Source organism: Botryllus schlosseri, chromosome 2 (assembly GCF_051294905.1).
Source record: "Botryllus schlosseri isolate E-star chromosome 2, Bs_hap1, whole genome shotgun sequence".
NCBI lineage: Eukaryota > Metazoa > Chordata > Ascidiacea > Stolidobranchia > Styelidae > Botryllus > Botryllus schlosseri.
Genome location: NC_137237.1, coordinates 25,760,103 through 25,779,556, shown reverse-complemented (window position 1 = coordinate 25,779,556; position 19,454 = coordinate 25,760,103). Strand labels below are relative to the sequence as shown.

Here is a 19,454-nt window from a genome sequence, read left to right as displayed (position 1 = left end):
CACCATATGGCATTTTTACGATCCACCATATTTTTTATTAACGTTTACTAATCGCGCAAAGTGTTTACACCGTATCCGATACAACTTCTCTGTATTGCTATTCGACTAAACTACGGGCCTTATAATATGGGGGAAGGCGCTATACCATGATATATATTCTAAAACGGGCTGTTCGAGTAAACAGAGGATTTAGTATCGCAGTTTCATAATAGGCCTACTATCATTTTCATGATCATTGGTTTATTAGCAATTTTCATCCCAAGATGCGGAAGACTGTCGAAAATTGGATACCTCCTGGTATGCATCAAAATAAATCAAGCTCGCTGCACCTTTCGCATAGTTTAATATGGAGCTTTCGACAATCCATGCGAACGAATTACGATCGTTTTCACAACTACTTAGTTACTCGAGTAGATTTAAAGTCAATTAATCCCATTTCTACTTCAAGTAGCTTTAGGTTGCTTAAGGAAAAAGTACTTTTACTCGTACTTGAGTAGATTTTTTTCGTCGCTACTTCTACTTCTACTTGGGTAGCTTTTTTGACTACTTTGACCACCTCTGATGAAGATATAATCTGTCCTTGTCCATTGATTAATTGCGTGAAGGAAATTTTCAAGTTGAATACAGGGAGAGAGAGAGAGAGAGAGAGCGAGAGAGAGAGAGAGAGCGAGCGAGAGAGAGAGAGAGTTTTTATTTTCACCCAACCAAAATACATAACAAACGGCAGTGATGGTGGTACAGAAAATATGCATGCACAGTATTCGGTATTAAATAGGAATGATCGATAAGCTCGTGAAGGTCATCTAATCTGATCACACCAGCATCAAACAGGTACAGTTGACTCTGAACAGTCTGGCTGTAAGAAATGTTTAGTTAAAAAAGAAAATAGAAGAAAAATTTAACGATGGTAGGTAGCAAATGATCAATGAAGCAATGTCTGGGCGAGGTAGGGCAACAGTGTTAGTATAACGACAGGAGGTGATCAAGTAGGTCTTTTTTGAATCTATTATAAGGCAGAGTTCTATATATCCATGGTTGAATACATTTGCTAAGAAATAGATTACACCTTATATTAATTTATGACAAATTTCGAGAACTTTGGTGAAGCATGTCCCCTTTCGTCTCCTGGTTACGCCAAAGTACTTGAGCATTTTCATGCCGCTTCATCGGTACTCTGATATAGACCACCAACTATCGAATATCGATACACCAACGGACAATCGTGTTATAAACTATTCTTGTTCTGGCTCAAGCAAGTGTCACTCAATGCGGGGGGTTGTAACCAAGTCACAAGTCAATTTCACTTTTATAGTTTTGACTCGAGTCAAGTCGAGTCATTTTCAATTCACCACCGAGTCAAGTCCGAGTCCAAGTCAGCGAGCAGAGGGTCGAGTCCGAGTCATGGTATTATGACTCGAGTCCATATAAGTCCAAGTCATTGTGTTGACTGCTCAGTTTCCAGGTAAAGTCTTGGTAAACCCACTTTTCATAACTCTGTTTGGTGATATCAAATGGTTCGCATCTATAATACACTATACTTTCTCTCACTTTTAGCAGTAATTAATCGCATTTTCAAGTACCAGTACCAATAGATCAAATCCCAATACGGTCGTTACTTTACTATTCTTCGAAATTACAATGAAATGTCTGTGTTGGCAGTATGAGTATCGAGTCATATGACTTAGTTCGAGTCAGGCGTAATGACTCGAGTCCAAGTCGAGTCAACACAAAAATTGACTCGAGTCGAGTCGAGTCATTTCCGTATTTTGAGAAAATGACTCGAGTCAAGTCGAGTCACCCGAAATTCTTGACTCGAGTCGAGTCATGATTCGAGTCATTACAACCCTGACTGAATGTCATTCTATGATGTGAGCATGTGGCCTGGTGGATAAAAAATACAATCTTTTCTGTCCCATTCATTATAGTTTATGGCTCAGTAGTCCACCGTTATTATCTGTATTGTGCCTCTAGTGGAGGCAAAGGTAGGTCGAAGAATCTTGTAACGAAAAAGAAAGTTAATTGTTGGGAAATGTTAGTAAATGGATTTGTAATATGGGAGGGTCGGAAGATTTTGTCGAGTTCTGCTATGTCTAAATTTCAAATCCGGTTATTCTTTATGCTAGAGGATCGCTTGTTAGTTCATTATAGACGAACTAGGCTGCTGTAATTTTTGTAATCCTGTTCTATACAGTATCGTCTATTCTACTTATCCAATGATTTCACAGTGTATACTCACTGCTTATGCTTAGTGCTTTATTAGTTACAGTTGTATACCGCTTATCTTCTTAACAATCAGGTCTATGTATTTACCGGTATTTACGTCTGTAAATAATGCTGTATTGAATCAATCGTGGTCTGCTACTCAATGACTGAATGCTGATGCTGATTGCTGAGCACTATAAACACTTAACACTTAACAGTAAGCACTCCAATCTTCCACGGTATATTAGATAAAAGTCACTAGTTACAGTATAGTTGTAGTGGAACTACGGTATAGTCTACGCATCGTCTATCCATCCTGTCCACGTTATTTGGCCTAAAATGCAGTTGATAAAAGTCGTAGATTTACATTTTAAGAAAATGTACGACTGATATTTATAGCCATCGATTTCCCGTGAGATGAGAGAAATGAGAAATGGAGTAATCTTTTGTGGGCTTGCCACAGCGTGACAGTGCTGGAGTTTATATGCAGCAATCCTACCCAGTACCCAGTTCTTAACTTACCGTACCGTACCCCCATAGTGGAATCGATGGCAACAGCACGCGCAACGTCACGCGCAACGTCACGCGAGCATTTATATCTGATCACGCCATTTATTGAAATATGCTGACGTCACAAAGCGATACCAGAGTCCAGATCCAGAATAAGGCGCTTGCGCTTTACAACGAACTCAAGCAAGCGTGGCATTTGCGTAACAGCGAATAAACAGCGTAGCCCTAATCCGGCGTATACCAGGTCTATTTTAGCACATTGTGTCGTTTAATAAGTAATTCAGTATTGAATCGGAGCGAAAAATATTTCCGTCACGCGGATGAAATTTTCCAATCACGTGAGAAATCCGTCTGTCACGCACAACATGTTGTCGAAAACAACCACCGATTCCAGTCTGGCCGTACCCCAGCTTGGCACCATCAGTGGTTTTCTTCACCAGTGGATGAGATTTTCTAAGGCAGTGGTTTTCACCCTTTATGTCTTCGCAGACCTCTTTTAGATTGTTAAGGACCCCCGCAGAGCCCACAAGTTTTAGTTCATATTTAGCTCAATTATCATGCAACTTTATCTGTGTTTTGCGAATATAAAATGTATGCTAGACGAAATGCCTTTATTTAAAAAAACATCACACTATTTATTGGAAATTGAGTTACTATACAGCTGCATTTACTACAGCAAATTCTACAGCTGCATTTCTTGAAATAATGTGGTCTTGTCTTGAAAATTTGCGCCTTTGATTTGATATCAACAAGTGCCAAAAATTTATTTCCACAAAGATAGGTGGTGGTGTCTGACTTCCGTGTTGAGCCAATGATTGCAGGCATAATCCATTATCTAAAATATGTGTGCTCCTTGAGGAAAAGGCACCTGGCCTCATCAAATTGGTTCACATTGATATTGTATTCGCATTTTGAAATCTGACGCAACTCAAAGCTCCTCTTTCTGTTTAAAAAGATCATTGGCTACCAATTCAAACTAGGAGTTTGCAACTCAACTGCACGGTTGCCCTCTGAATTTGATGTCTTGATATGGCGGGGGCCACCTTCAACTCTCACGACCGTTCGTCCTGGTATTGCGGTAAGCTGAGTCGCAAAGAGACCCAGGAACGCCTGCAGGGGAAGACGCACGGAACCTTCCTGGTGCGAGACAGCAACACTTGCATCGGAGACTATGTCCTGTCCGTCAGTGAGAACAGTAAAGTCAGCCACTACATCATCAATCAAGTGAACGGCAAGCTCAAGATTGGTGAACAGGAATTTAACGATCTTGCCGGACTTCTTGAATTTTACAAGGTTCATTACCTTGATACCACGACGTTAATACAGCCGACGATAGAAGCGGCGCCCGACGAGAAAACGTTGGTGGATGGTTCGGCTTCAAACGGTGCTGCTCTCATTCAGTCGGAAACCCACGAAAGTGTTATTGCTCAGTTCGATTTTCGGAGCGATGATAGCGAAGACTTGCCGTTTGTGAAGGGGGAAATACTTGAAATCGTCGCCAAGCCTGAAGAAAACTGGTGGACTGCAAAAAATTCTATGGTGAGTAGTGAGTATGTTAATCAAATTCTCAACTTCAGTCCAGCGTGGATCGCAGGTCCTTCTGGAATTGGATATCTGCGTTCAATATACTGCCATTCATTCACTCGTTCCAGAAATTATACTTTCAATCTGGGTTACCATATTTTGGGATCTTGAAGGGAGGACACTTCTTACAAATCACAAAATTTAGATTACCAGACTTGCAAACTGCCGATTCTAACATTTTTACGGGAAATCCTGTTGTTTTGACTGAAAAGGTTTTTTATTCGTGTCGACTCCCGAATGATCCACTTCATAATAATACTGCTGTGGCGTTGGGCGTCCTTGGAGGACATTTTTGATTTCCTGAAAAAGAAGGAGATATGGTGGTAACCCTATCTTGATCAAAATGCAATGAACGGCCGGTTTTTCTGACGTGCAATATATAAATAATAAAAAGATTTTTGAAATCATGCATCTCATCATCGCTATTAGTAAAATTGATATTTGGTTATCCTTTGCAGGTGAACAAAGTTTAAACGTTATTAGACGGGGAGTTGAAACAGGAGAATGCCCCTTAACATATTGAGCTTATGGTTTGAAATTTACTTTTCGGCCAATATAACATACTGATTTCAGTATCAAAATCATTAGGACGCTGCGGTTGCTGATCTAATTCATCTTTTTATGGCTTGTAGTATCAGTATAATGTGGGTTGTATGATTTAAATTAGGTAGGCTACATTAAAATAAGCAATATCCGCCATGGCAGAAGATCCTGTTCTTTTTATCTTACCTTACTGCGTTCTTTTGAAATTATTTGCTAAGAATTTGAATCTGTCGTCAGTTATCTGCTTATATGTTAGCATGATTCGTAGCTAGAATCGAAATTGTTGCGGGCAAGATACAGTAGCGGCAAATTTGGGCATTGGATTTTGGATTATTGCGATGTAGCAAGTAAATGAGAAATGATGACGTCACAATTTCTATAAATTGTGATCTCGTGCAGCAGTCTCGTTGCAGTTGTTGTAGTGTCTTCGAAAATGGATATAGTTCATAGATGCAGTATAAATGTCATCATGATTACTGTGCGATGTACTCCTACTACTAGATTTTTCTGCAATCATAAGCCCACAATTCATAATTAATCATAACCGCAATAAGCGCCTCATGTCTAAGCAATAGCCTACGCCATGCTCTAGTCATAAAATGCACTGAACCAATGTTACGGTACGTGAACTTTTGTTTCATGTTTTTCAACAGACTGCGTGCAATTCATTTGTATTGTTGCTATTAATAAGTGAATCGCGATTATTCGTCCAGTCAGTAATTTTTAATATGAACTTTGATCCCTCTAAGCACCAGGTATAGCTTAACCTTAATATAATATATATATATATATATTATATAACTATTGTGTATTTGACTATTTTGAAGCCATAAAATTTGAATTCCCTCCCTAATCATCTCGATCCAGTTAGCAGTCATTTCAATTCCAATAATATTAAGGATCATGTCTCAATAAATAATATTTGGCGTTGTTACTTGTTGGATCAATTACTGACCTTGCTATAAGCTGATGCTAGAATTGAAATCAGAGTATCAAATATCCAATCTTCATATTGATATGATGTTATCGTTCAATGAATAAATATTCGCGAAAAAGGCACTCAACAACATAAGGAAAATGTTACCATGTTATGATATCGGAGTCAGAAATATTCTGTTGAAATAATACAAACCATATTCAGAAGTATGACCTCTGCAACTCCACCGTATGATCTAGCCTACTATATAGGCCTGCTGCTACATTTTTTAATGTGGTTTTGAAGTTTATCATAGTAGCTAAGCAAAGTTCTGTTATACAGGGATCCATTTTCATTAAGATTATCTGCCAGTGCCAGTCATCATAATCTTATGTTGCTCAGTCTGACATCACCGTTCTGTTCATGTTTATTGGAAATATAATAAAAATGGAGCCCATGTTGATGTACGTAGTTGGATATTTGGTGGCAGTATACTTGTGTGAAGTGCAGGTGATGTTTTTTTATGAGTTGTTTACATCACTGAATAAGGTTAGAGAGTAAATGCCCATTTGTTATTTTTGTTACTATGATCCGAAGTTCATCATTGATATATTGCCATCTCGTCCTACCTTATTATTTGCAGAATATTAGCTTTTAATAGATCTATTGACTTCCATAATGGAATTAAACCCTCTCAATCTCTACAAATTTCTTTTTAATCAAGCGCTTCTGTCAACATGAATTTTATCTTCAGGGAAAGGAAGGCCAAATTCCAGTTCCTTATGTGAAGCCATTTGTCCCGAACCCAAGCAACCGAAAGTCGATGCCAGCAGGCTACCAACTAGTTAACCAAACAAGTGTAAGTATATCACAGTCATACTAACTATTCTATTCAGTTGTGTTCTTTTCAACATATTGCAATGCTGCAGTGGACTAGTAATTTTACCACAATGGAATGTGATCAATCTCATTCAATGTGGAACAGGGATGTCAAACATACAGCCTGTAAAGCAATCATGAGTAGACGAAAAATGCTAGTCCAACACATTTAGTCTCAAATGTTAAGATTTAATAAATACTTCATGTCCTTATGCGGATTATACCACTTCACAGATGTCAGGCGGTAATGTTGTGTTCTCACACTAGTCACTATTAGTCTGTGACATAGGCACCAAATTACGAGAATGTAAAGATATGATATGACAGAGTTTTCAGGATAAATGAACCGAAGGCTAGTTATTCAGTGGGGACAATCCCTAATAGAAGTATTTTGGCTGCATATTGCATATACACCGGATAATGATATACAAACACACTCTCCGTGCATATACATACCATTATTGTATTGTAAGGCTTTTTAAGTCTTGCACCACCTCTCCATGCTGTCCCAGTAATGCTGAGCGCCAAGCGGGGAAGTCATGGATACCAGTGTTATTGATCAGGTCTATGCTATGATCCTGCCTGGCATTGAATCCATGACCTACCGATCAAGAGCCAGACGCTCCACCATATTACGCTGTCTTGTCTTGTCTAATGCTCAATACATAGTGTTCAAAGAATGGAATGCCATCTAATTTACCCTCTCATTCTAATTCGTGTCAATCTCAAGGTTTAATATTGGACGATGTGGGAAGATTTTATGTGTAAAAGTGGACGTAACCTAACCTGGGATTATGCAAAATTCAGTTTGACGTATCTAATCTAGCGATACAACTTCGTGACAATAATGCTCATCGGTGCTTTAATTTTTCTGTGCAGCAAAACAGATATTCTATGCCTGATGCGACAAAGTCTGTGGTGTATGCGAGAGCGAAAATGAAAAGAGTACCCAGCGCTTACGACCCATCTGCCTTGGCGTTTGAGGTAAGGTGCATCGTTTTTATGGTGGATAGTGTTTGGTAATGATATGACATCTATCCAGAGGTAGTCAGTAGCAAAGTACTTATACTTTTTCGGAGTACTCAACACTTGAGTAGGTTTTCCCTATATACTTACTCAAGTGTTTGTTTTGAGACTAGTTCCGCTTCTACTAAGCGGTTTTTCATGCAAAGTGGGACCTACACCTACTCACTTTTTCACTTTTGTAAAGTACAAAGTAGCAGGGTTGTAATGACTTGATTTTTTGGTGACTCGACTTCACCCGAGCCAATTTTTCTTTGCGTAAAATGACTCGACTCGACTAAAGTCAATTTGTGTATGACTCGACTTGTACTCGAGTCATAGTGCATGACTCGAACCAAGTCATATGACTTGAGACTAGGAGGGCCAAGACAGACATTCAATTGCAACTTCGAAGAATAGTAAAGTCGCCATATTATTGGTATTTAGTTGATCAGTCCTGATACTTGGAAAATAGGGCCAGAAACTGTTAGGACTGAGGAAAATGACGATATTTTGAATGCGAGCCATTCTATATCACTCGAGCAGAGTTGAAAATGTGAGTTGAACCAGATTGAACTCAAAACTGAACAGTGAACAGAACACAATGTCTTGGACTCTGACTCCAGTCACAACACTATGACTAGGACTCGACCCGCCACTCACTGAATTGGACTCGAACTTGACTCAGTGCTGAATTGAAAATAACTTGACTTGACTCGTCAAAACTATAAAAGTCAAATTGCCTCGTGACTCGGAACCTTGCGACTTGGTTACGATCGTGGTAACATCATTATTGGCTCCATCCACCCAAATTTTCATCCTGGCTACTCTTATGGTGGGGAGAGTGTAATTTGTGGACTATGTGCCAGAAAAAGCTTGCCTAGCATGGGGTGTTAGGCCTAAGTCGCTATGTAAATATGAAAGACAAAAGATGCCTGTTGATCCACTGCAAATAATGGAAGATACCATATGCGAACTCTCAACAATAGCTACCTCAAGATCTCAAACTGGACGAGAAAAGTAAATTAGGGAGTTTGAGCATGATTAATTAGACCAGGGTTTGGCATCCTTGGATGCTTTATGCATTATGCTATGTCAAAATATCAATTCGCGTGCGAAACATTACCTTATATATTTCACCAAGATTCACAGCTAAAAACCATATCCTGCAGCTGCAGGATCTTCTGTGGTTTTACTTGCTGACTGTCACTTAGACATATGTTTTAAATTGCAAAATTCGGACTTGGGGGGTGGATAGCCTATAGGTCAGGGGTCGCCAACCTTTTTGAAACCAAGAGCTTCTTTTTGGGTACTGATTAATGTGACGGGCTACCAGATACTGTCGCTGTTTATCTGTGATCAGTTGGATTTCTTCAAATATAGACATTCAGAGCACTGGGCAGGGTTTCTGCCCCTTACCAAGAACAGATTACCCCCACTAACCAAGACTCACACTAGCGTATCCGGGCTCAGTTGGGTTGCCGCACTGCTCGCTGAAGCGCCAATCTCCGCGTCGAGACTCGGAAATATCAATAGGCTATAGGCTATCCATTCAAGTTCGGTTGCATTTTCAAGACTTCAAAATTCAGACAAGTGATTAGTTCACTTTCACGATCTAGTGCCTCCTAGAGTGAACATGAACAATCACATGTGCATCTTCTTGACCTTCTTGAAGAATTTTCAAAGCAATCACAGAAGGGGCCCCACTTGTCTGATAGCTGTCAACCACACACGTCTTAACGCAGGCATTTCGTACTTTCAAGATCATTGATAAAATCAAGAACAGTTGAACATATCGGTTTATAATTAACCTCCGGCCGCATTCATTGGTGGTGTTGTGGCGTTTGGCGATCCGGTTGCTAACGTAACCCTAATTGATAAGGGTTTAGCCTCGAGTCGTGAATATCATGATTTTCTAGCTAATGTAATCATGAGACAATAAGGTGCAATGTGGCTGGCTCCTCGTTGCATTCTCAAGATTTCTGGCAGATTCCTACATGTCAGGTCAACACCAGTATTAAATCGAAAGTGTTGTTGCCTGCAAAGATAAAATTCTGAGATTTTAACCTCGATGTACAAGTCCTAGGGTAGGTATCGTCAGTGTGATATTGCATTTCTATAATTAATTTGGGTCGGTGCCATTTGTATTGGAACATCACAGAAGTGATAGATTCAAACTAAAAAATGCATATTTCCTTGTATTGTATATTCCAAGGTGTTCAAAACCTCTCGGGTCTGACTCATCAAGGAAGCAACACATCCCTATCACAAATGCAGTGTGGCAGTAGCGTTCATTATTGCTTTACTATTGCATGCTTGCAGCAACCTTTCGTGGCGGTCACTGGTATTATTCACAAATCAAACAGCTTTTCTGTGTTTTCATGTCATTAGTCATGGTGACGATCTTTAGATAGAAAAGGTTTTCGTTTTGATACTTAGTCAGTAACTCATAATCATGTCTTATTTCCTCTAGATCTGTGTGTTTTATAATTTGATAACCTGTCAAGTGCACTTGGTGTTTTAGTCAGAAAATGACCGTCAACGATACACTGCCGGTCATTACATTATCGCAGCAACAAATTTTGGGCTCGTGCATTCAATCTCACTGCTACCGAGCCTACACATTTGCACGATTATTAATAATTTTGTAGACTGTTGATTCTTAATATAACCAATATTCCTATTTAGCCTACTGGACGGTAGAGTGCTAGAGGCTAATTACTGTGTAAAGATGTCGAAACTTCCACCCGCTGTTTTTGACATTGTTGGGATGTAACCACAGAGTTTAGAGGTCCTTATTTATATGATTTTTCGTTAAAAGGGCAAAGTCTTATAAAATTGTATTGTCCATTGCCACTTTCCAGAATTGAACGAAAAGTATAGCATATCAGTCAAAACACGAAAAGCCAACAGTGATCTGTGAAGTTCTGAATCATTATGCTCCCTCAAAGACTCATTTGTAATCGAGAGGGGTAAATGGAAATCATTTGAAAGATGTAGGATATGCGGCCAAATAAGTAATAGTTCAACACAGGGACATGCGGTATAGATACAATACTGGCCGGAAATTAGGAAGTGCTAAGACGTTTTCGTAATGATAATTTGAAAGGAAAGTGCTTACCAATATCTGTAATTGTGACATTGAGTCAAAGCTGTCGATAGGAAAACAGCTATACGTGCTTAAGATAGGCGTAATGAATATATGTTAAAAGCTTTTGACTGGCGTCCTTACTTCTGGATAATTGCCAACCCTGAATTATATTTACGTCAACAAACGATTTAAAATGAATAGGCTCAATTGTGCTTTATCCTAATGATCCCGGATACAGGAATAGCTGAATTGCTGTAGCTTAGGGGTCGGCATGGATGAAAAAATTAAAAACTAGGCTCAACGGATATAGGCTGACCAATATAGGGAATTCTCAATTGTGTCAAATTCACGTCGTCGGTACCGTAACACGGGGTGACTTTGTACCACTTTTCACATTCAATGTTAAATTATTTTATGATATGTTATGATTTTCTGCCTTCTTCAACTTTGTTATGGGCGGAAGGGTTAGATCTATGGATTAAACGTGTAAAAGAAAATTATTGTCACGTTTTCGATCATTTTTTTTCAATTTTTCTGTGGTGGCCAAAGTCACCCGACAATGGGGTGTCTTTAGCCGAGCACCATTTTTTGTACTTTCAGGACATCTAGCAGTCATATATGCCAATGACACAAGCTGAGAAGTTGACTTTGGCCATCTACAGTCTTTTAAAAAGAAGTATCCATCCAATGGTGACTTTTCAAACTTTTATTCAACGCAAAACCACAAAAATCTTTAAAAAAAAATGAACAAAATTAAACAAATCAATGACAAAAAGTAGTTCAATGCCAATGCCCTTCAAGTTCATTCACTTTGTAGATTCCACGAGCATTCAGTAAGTCCGGGCCGGAGATTATCTGTTTAATATCTTTCCAATAATAGAATATCTGATCTTTTTGAATTGGCCATTTCCTATTGCTTCCCGATTTTTGCATAACACTGACTTCTGCACCATGCTGTTCTGTACTCTCCACATCACCTGGAAATAATTCTCCCTCATACTCAATTATTACATACTGGCCAGCTTTTGGTTTTGCTCTCAACTCCTTCTCTAATGCTCCCACGTCAACTGTTTCATCACATAACTCTTCCTGGAAATTTTCTGCTTCTGAAGAATCGTCATCACTTTCATGTTGAGTTGCTTGTGACTGATTCAACTCTTTTTTTGTTGGGATGTTGATGGTTGGTCACCATTTTTCCTCTGTTTTGAAGCCTTCTCCTCTTGTATGGCAATTATCCTCGCAACCTCCTCTCCCGAGATACTTTTCCTAAGACAAAATTCGTCTACAGGAAATCCATAATCTGCCTGCGCCATACAATGGTCTGCTATTTTCTTCTCCAAATCTGGTGATGAAACGGGCTGGCCTCCCGGTGATTTCGGATGCTCTACTATCCTTATATTCTGTAAAATCCCTCTCGAAATACCAGTTATTTCACTCACAGATCTTTCGCCCATTCCTTCCTCGATTATTCTTAGTGCCGCTTGGATCTCATCTGCGGTGTAGTCTTTATAACTACTGGCACCAAGCTTTCTTCTATATTTCTCTGGCATTTAATTATGTAGAAGATACAGATACTAAGAATAATCTTGATGCAAAAAATACCCATTTTAGCTGACTCTAAATAGCTGGCCAAAGTCACCCCATAAATTGTAAAAAATTTAAAAAGATGATCAGCCACAGGATTTTGACAATCTTGAAATAATGAACTGTAGTTTCGCTCAAAAAAAACAATAAATGCTGTCAGGTACATAGCCTTTGTCTGCAAATGAAAGGAAATTGCCTCAAACACCTACTTTGCATGTAAACCAAACAAAAGTTTGAGTACGTAAAAAGTGTGGTGAAATTTCTTACCATACCTGTCAATTTAAAAATGGCTGCGAACATGTAAAAGTGATGTATCAAACATGAAATTTGCAATAATAGCACTCTATTGATGAAGATTGTTCCTAAACAATAGCTCAAAGTACTCATACATTGATATATTGTTCGATGTGTGCAATAGAAACCAATATTGGTTTTCGGCCAAAGTCACCCGGCAATGCTAAAGTCACCCCGTGTTACGGTATGCTACTTCGGATGCTTCCGTAACCATTCGACAGAAAATTATCATTTTGAAATGTGAAATCGACTGCGGTGAGACTTCGAAACATAATTTTGGTTAGGAACAATGATCTGCCGCTATTGCATGAATGTCGATTTTAAATTTTCTGGTTATTATCCAAGCTATTAAACGGGGACTCCGAAAAACGGTATGTACTGCCATATAATACAATAAGCTCAATGGAATAGCAGCCTACGAGTTCCTTCAAGTTTCACAATGCTTCAAATTTCTCGCATGCGAGAGCCGCATTGTTTACGTCACTACTTTGGCCTACTTGGTGCACCGTTTCGAAATGGAATATTTGAATAACAGGGTTCCTTTTCTCTCCTCAAATATTTGATTATGGAATGCACTGCTCACGTGAACTAGTAATGGCTAACTTCTCCAGCCTGATATGCCTGAATAAAGCATTTAGCGGGCCGGATCATTTGGGGAGGGGCAATTTTTCAATAATGGGGTGATGTCGTTGAAACATATCTGAATTGTCATAATGTCCAAATCAAACCGAAAACTGGCCACGAGTCTAGCGATAGCCTGCCGTTTCAGGTTGTATGTTGTTCCTACCTCACTGTGTTTGGCTAGCAGCAGTACAGTGCCATTTTTTTGGGTTACTGCCGACCCCTAAATTATTTCTGACTGGTTGCGTGTGCTCCAAACCGCAGAATTTGGGAAGATCATCACTTCAGGTCAGCTCTTCTCACTGCCTGATTACCAGTCGTAGTGCAATTATTAGTGTTGCACTGCATGTGTAGCTATTAAGACTCGTGGTATTCCACTGTTCAGTCCTGCTACTTGAAATAGAATTGAGTTTCTGCTGTGGACGTTGTTGTTAGAACGTAGCATTCTTGCACGACGAAGCGGGGTGTCACAGAAGTTGTGTTGGTTCCCATCATCAGTAGCGTTTGTGAAAATGGCGCCAAGTGCAATTGTGCCCTTGTGCAATATAGCCGCGGTATGTGTACTTTTTGTGATTTACAATTTAATCTACCAACGAAGCAGTATGTGAGGGAAGGGTCGATAAGTATGGGCATTGGGCATTGGGCAAGCTTGAAAAGTACTGAAAGCTTTTGCTTTTCAATATATTTATCAATTTGAAAATTTGCCCAAGTTATTTATGATTGTATGCAGGCTCGATTGCTACATGTATGCGATGCATATTAGCCAGGGCTCATTGCTGGGTCAATTTTGGATTCATAGTACTAGTACATAATGTGTCGAACATCCGCCTTTTTCCGTAATCTTCAACTGTTTATTGGCACTGATTCGCTGCTGAATCACCTCGTTGTGTCACATTCATGACTTCTCGTCGGCCGAAATCTGCTTTCAACCGGTGAGCCACCCAAATTTTCTTGCAGAACCAGCCAAATGCCAACCGTGTATGGATACCTGCTTTTCTTTTGTTGATCATGAGTGTGCTGTGTGAATGTGCACCGTTTCGTGCGAATTTGACATGTAGTTTTTAGGTCAAGACTGTCCTATGCAGGCCTAACTGTACTGATCGTGCCAAAAACTTTCAGACAACTTCAACAGCGTTTTCTCAATTTTACAGCCCGCGCAATGTCGTTGACTGGATTCGCCAGCTGTGGACTGGTGTTGACAATTCTCACCGACATTTTCTTTTTCAGGTCGGTGACGTGATTTTAGTCACGAAGATGAACAAGAACGGCCAGTGGGAAGGCAGGATTGGTAATCGCTCGGGTACTTTCCCCTTCACGCATGTCGACATCATTGACAATGCGGAGAGAAATTGAAAAGTCGGAGGGAAGCGGCTGCCGTTGTTGCTACCAAAGATAGAAATGACATTCTCAATCTTTCAACTCGAAAAGAGTTTTCTAATTAACAAATCTCGATACTGTACCGGCGAAAACACAGCGACCTCTTCCGCCTCTCCCACAATACAGCGACCTATTAAAGATACGTTAGCGTTATATAATTACGTGTTTGGAAATCGTACGACGGGATGAGACCAACGCATTTCATTTTACGTGGGTTTGTAGCAAGATGCCTTTGCTGGATCCAATCTGTGCTGTACTAATGATCGAAGCCGGCGCCAGTATGTTGCTTAAACTTGTTCTTCTTTCGGGCACCGTTTATTGATATTTGCATCGACTGCTGGCATCGTATTAATGGTCTGAGACACCTGTAATATATAACCACGGTAGTGGCTGTCTTAGTCCGCGGTAACAATTTGATGATGGTCTGTCGAAGATGCAAGCTGCTGTTTTACGATCTATCTTTCTCAAATCGTGTGAGCGTTACTGAAGAAATGCGAAATTCAATCACTGTAGCAATCTTGGCACGATTCTGTCCGCCAATCGGTCTCGTAATTTGTGACTTGTGTCCTGCGTACCATCGCGGGCATTCACTCATAAACTATTTGAAAGATACAATGTATGGTGTGATAGGAATGGCGAAGATAATTTTCCAATCAGTCGGGCACCTTTCCTTTTAGTCCCCCTTCTGACTTCAAAGCAGTTCTGTTGATGCGCTGGTATATGTTTAATTTAACAACAACTCCTCTGTGGTCGACATCATGTAAGGCTTGGAAAAATCTAATATGAGAAAGCTCTTTGGAGTTTGAGGGTGATATCATTGTTCATGTGGAGACAAAATAACATTTAAAACGACCTTCAACAGTGGCATCTGCCGTGTATGCCTGTCCAGTCGATTCATCAACAATTGTTATCAAATATGCATGTTGTATTATGCCAGCTTAACCTGGACGGGTTACCGCTTCGGAATTTTTCGATATAATTCAAGTTTTTGTGTTACATCAGTAAAATATCGTTCACCCATGACCCTCCTAAACTATATCATGCATGCCACTGTCAATAGCGTACCCCTTCTAGCATATCAAGCGCAGTCACTTCTTGCTGTCTTTAGCACGTTATCGCCTGCTGACCAAAGTGCGTGTATAGACCTGGTTTACATCATGTCCCCGCGATGTCACGGCTGAAGCTCCCGGGAGTGCAAACATCCCTACTTGAATAGCTATCTCTGATCAACCTGTGGGAATGTTATTGATACATTTTTTTTACTGATAGATTTCCTGCTTTCGTAACACGCACTATTCTAGCGTTCCGCACCTCTCTGGTAATAAATTTATAGCTATATGTCCGCTCTTGTTAACCGATTCGTCCCACTTAAGTCTCACCGTTAGTTACCGAATGCAATTCGTCGTTCATTGTGTGTAAAATTGAAGTAATATCGGGTCTTAGTCGCATCGTTTATGCCCGGGGTTGATATTATTTTTCAACGTTTTAGAAACATAAGCTTACTCGATGCTACATACCGATCTGTAGAGCATTATATTTTCCTGGCCGCGATCGGAACTGCTAGGCTAGAAACGATCGTTGCCCATCGGTAACGTCCAGCTTGTGTGCGGAGTTACTAATGCGAAGACTGACGAATTTGTCGACAAGTTCTCGAATCCGTCTGGAACCGTTCGTTACGATTTCTCTTGAATGCTATTTCAACTTTGGATCTAATCTATAATATGAACTAACTAATCATTACTTTGTGTTTGTTCACGGTAGGTTGCATTTCATGCAATTTTCTTCGCTCCAATTTTTCTTATCGCATTTTTTCTATTTACGACTTCCTTTATTACCTTGCACTAGTAGATGATCCCGCCTATGTGGTTGCAAATTTGTCGGTCGACTTTCAATCCTAGTTCAACTGGACTTAACGTTTCATGATTATTTTTCGCCGTGGACAATCGCGATTTTCAACTAGCAAATTATGTTGTGCTGGTTGACATAGCAACACGGAAACATTCCTCTCGATTTATCAGCCCCTCACCCGCCGTTATCTTCTAGATATCTATATTGTTCGTTCGAGACCAAGAAGGGTTTTGTAAGCACTGATGCTATGCTGTTAACAGCTTCGCGTGAATGACGCCTCTCTATATATATTGTTTTTGTTGTGGGATCTCCATGAGATTCGATGGTGAAATTTGAGAGACTCATTCGACAATTTATTGCTGATTATGGAATATTTCGTGATCCAATGCCACTTGTTTGTTAGCGATAATTGAATCAAACGCTGTTCATGTAAGCGCGAATATTTGAACTCCAATGAACGGTGCAGAACTGAACAACCTCTTCCGCTCAGATGTGAAATGGAACTAATCCAATCGACGCGGGTATAGGTGTACTGGGTCAGTATAACCGGGTCAGCGCTCCGTTGAACTAGAGATGTCTTGGTGCACGTGTCAATTAATCAATATTGTAGCGTTTAATATCTTGATCGCAACATCTCGCTTGCGACGGAATATAAATTAGATACAATGCATGCTGTGATGCGGAAAGCGGCGGCAGTGGAGGCCCCGACGCTGTCATCCCACAATCACGTAAGATCCCATTACCTCGACCTATCCTCAGTCAATACTGAGAATTGCTGCATTATAGGAATGAAGAAACTTGCTGGCTCGCTAACAAATGTAAGGCCACGTTATCGACTGAGCCGCTGATAAAAGTAGGCGTTACTCAAGTAGCACTAACGTATAATTTCCCACTCACGTACAAGTAACGATTTCCTGGGCTTGCCCAAATACGTCCAGCTCCTTTATTATATGGGGGTTTTAAAAATGAGATCACCAGCCATTGACTATATCAGGTCAAAACTTCCATATCCGTAGATGATACTGAGTGATTAATTCTGTCTCAAATGTGTACGATTACGGAACGATACTAACGGCCTGGCCTGGTAGACCTCCACTATTTGCTCTGTTGGTTTGCGATTAGCTGCTTCCCTATATTAACGATGTAACGATCTATCATCGATGTGCGCATTACGATTCCAGCGTGTATAAATCTTCACTCCACATGATTATAATTTAGTCCGGGGTGGTTGTTTTTGATATAATCCTGCGAGTTAAACATTAGATTCTTACTTATAAAATGTTCTATTCCCGATATTCATTCGCGCAAATCGCTTCTATGCCTCCGGTACAGCAATTGATAGACTGAGGCTGTGGCTGGCGAACGTTGATTTCATCAGGAACCCAAGTGATATGTTCTATATTTGGTAGCTTAACAGCCTGATTTCGTGTATATTTTTCTGCGAGTATCGGGCCAACCGCGGTAATTTCGAATGCATTTTGTTTTGGTGTTTTTACGTTGATGCGCGTGATAGCGTTTTCTTGGATAGCAATAAAAACTTACAAATGTATTGTAGTCTTATGTGCAGTGATTTTCCGGTTTGGCGATAGCATCATCAGTCAGCACTCATCAGATTGGTATATATAAACTTATTACTGGGCAATTTGGGCTCTGAAGATCGTTCCATTCGAAATGACAGAGCACCAAGCTGTTAATGCGGAGGCTCGGATGGTCTATTTAACCTGCGGACATTATTTCGGTTTGAGGAAGAGTCTTGCAGCCTGTGCTACCTGTAAGGCCAAGTTTTGTCCAAAAGACGTCAGCTAATTGGGATTTTAGCCTGCGGTAACTTTTTACTCTTGTGGCACTTAATCAGAGGGATAAATCGTTCGCGGCTCCCGGCACCAAATGAATATTTTGAGTCTCAAGCATTTCAGAGAACGACATGGAATAGCGCCGAATAAGTTGTAAAGCAGGGATGAGCCGGATCCGGCCCGCGAAGGGATTTTGATCGGCCCGCAGAGAGTTTCTACCCTGAAAGAGAAATTTTATTCTCAAGGTATTGACAAAGTTTATGCGTCACAGAATGAATCCATGTTTGCCAACCTGAGAAAGATGGCCATGAAACTACTTGCTCTGCTCTGTTAGGTTCTACGTACATTTTCGACCATGAACATTACGACTGATGTTCACGTGCAGTCTTTACTAAGGGTTTCTACATACGACAAGCAGCCAGAGTTCGAAGAACTTGTTGACAAGTTCGATCGACCACAGATGTCTGATTGACTTCAACAGCTATTATGGATAAGTTCATTAAATACTGTTTTTGGTCTCTATGCTTTAAACTTGAAATTTACATTAAATACGAGATATTCCCTGCATGAGTGGATAAATACGAGATTTATATATTCTGTCATCCGGCCCGCCAAGTAGGCCTACTTCATTTTCCCATGTCCGGCCCGCCGACCGGAGAAGTTGCCCGCCCCTGTTGTAAAGTATAATGCAGGTCGGTAATAATCGTATTTACTAGTTCTATTCTAATTGCAACGTAACATTTGTGTAAATTATTACTTAGGATGATGTAGCAATAACAGTCTGTTAATTTCAAAACCCTTTCAGGCCTAACTTAAAACAAAGTTTTGTAAATTTACCGCAAGTGACTTGCCGACCATAACTGAGTCTATTGAAAGTATAACTGCTAATATCGGCGATACGTGAAACCTTGGACAGTGGTCGGGAACCCATGGCTCGCGAGCCATATATGGCTCTTTTAGGCAGAAGATAGGCTCTTTGCGAAATTGTTATTTTTGTACTTAAGTTATCAATATTAGCCTACAGCAACTTGTTAATAAATCTTCAGCACGAGCAGTATAATTATTCTTGTGGCAGTATAAACATGTCTTTGAGAGGTTAATACAGTGACGTATTGAGAATTAGGAGCTCGGACCTCCTTTTCAAAATCCTCAAATTTAAGTTGCTGTCGCGTTCGCCTTCGCCGGCGACCAATATCACTCGCGAATTCGA

At 40.1% G+C, this 19,454-nt stretch overlaps 1 protein-coding gene across 1 annotated transcript; it reads left to right on the top strand.

Moving 5' to 3' along the window:
• The first annotated feature begins 3,494 nt into the window (after positions 1-3,494).
• On the top strand, positions 3,495-18,000 carry LOC145434317 (crk-like protein). The gene is made up of 4 exons (XM_080311685.1): positions 3,495-4,251; positions 6,510-6,614; positions 7,514-7,618; positions 14,454-18,000. The coding sequence occupies exons 1-4, from the start codon at positions 3,742-3,744 to the stop codon at positions 14,577-14,579; spliced, it is 846 nt and encodes a 281-aa protein (XP_080167811.1). The 5' UTR covers positions 3,495-3,741; the 3' UTR covers positions 14,580-18,000.
• The last annotated feature ends 1,454 nt before the right edge of the window (positions 18,001-19,454 follow it).

What these genes read in the sequence shown, in the direction of transcription:
- LOC145434317 (XM_080311685.1), top strand. Translation starts at nt 3,742, where the DNA reads ATGGCGGGGGCCACCTTCAACTCTCACGACCGTTCGTCCTGGTATTGC. An exon ending in GGACTGCAAAAAATTCTATG is followed by an intron (nt 4,252 to 6,509) that starts GTGAGTAGTGAG and finishes TTTTATCTTCAG; the next exon opens with GGAAAGGAAGGCCAAATTCC. An exon ending in CATCTGCCTTGGCGTTTGAG is followed by an intron (nt 7,619 to 14,453) that starts GTAAGGTGCATC and finishes TTTCTTTTTCAG; the next exon opens with GTCGGTGACGTGATTTTAGT.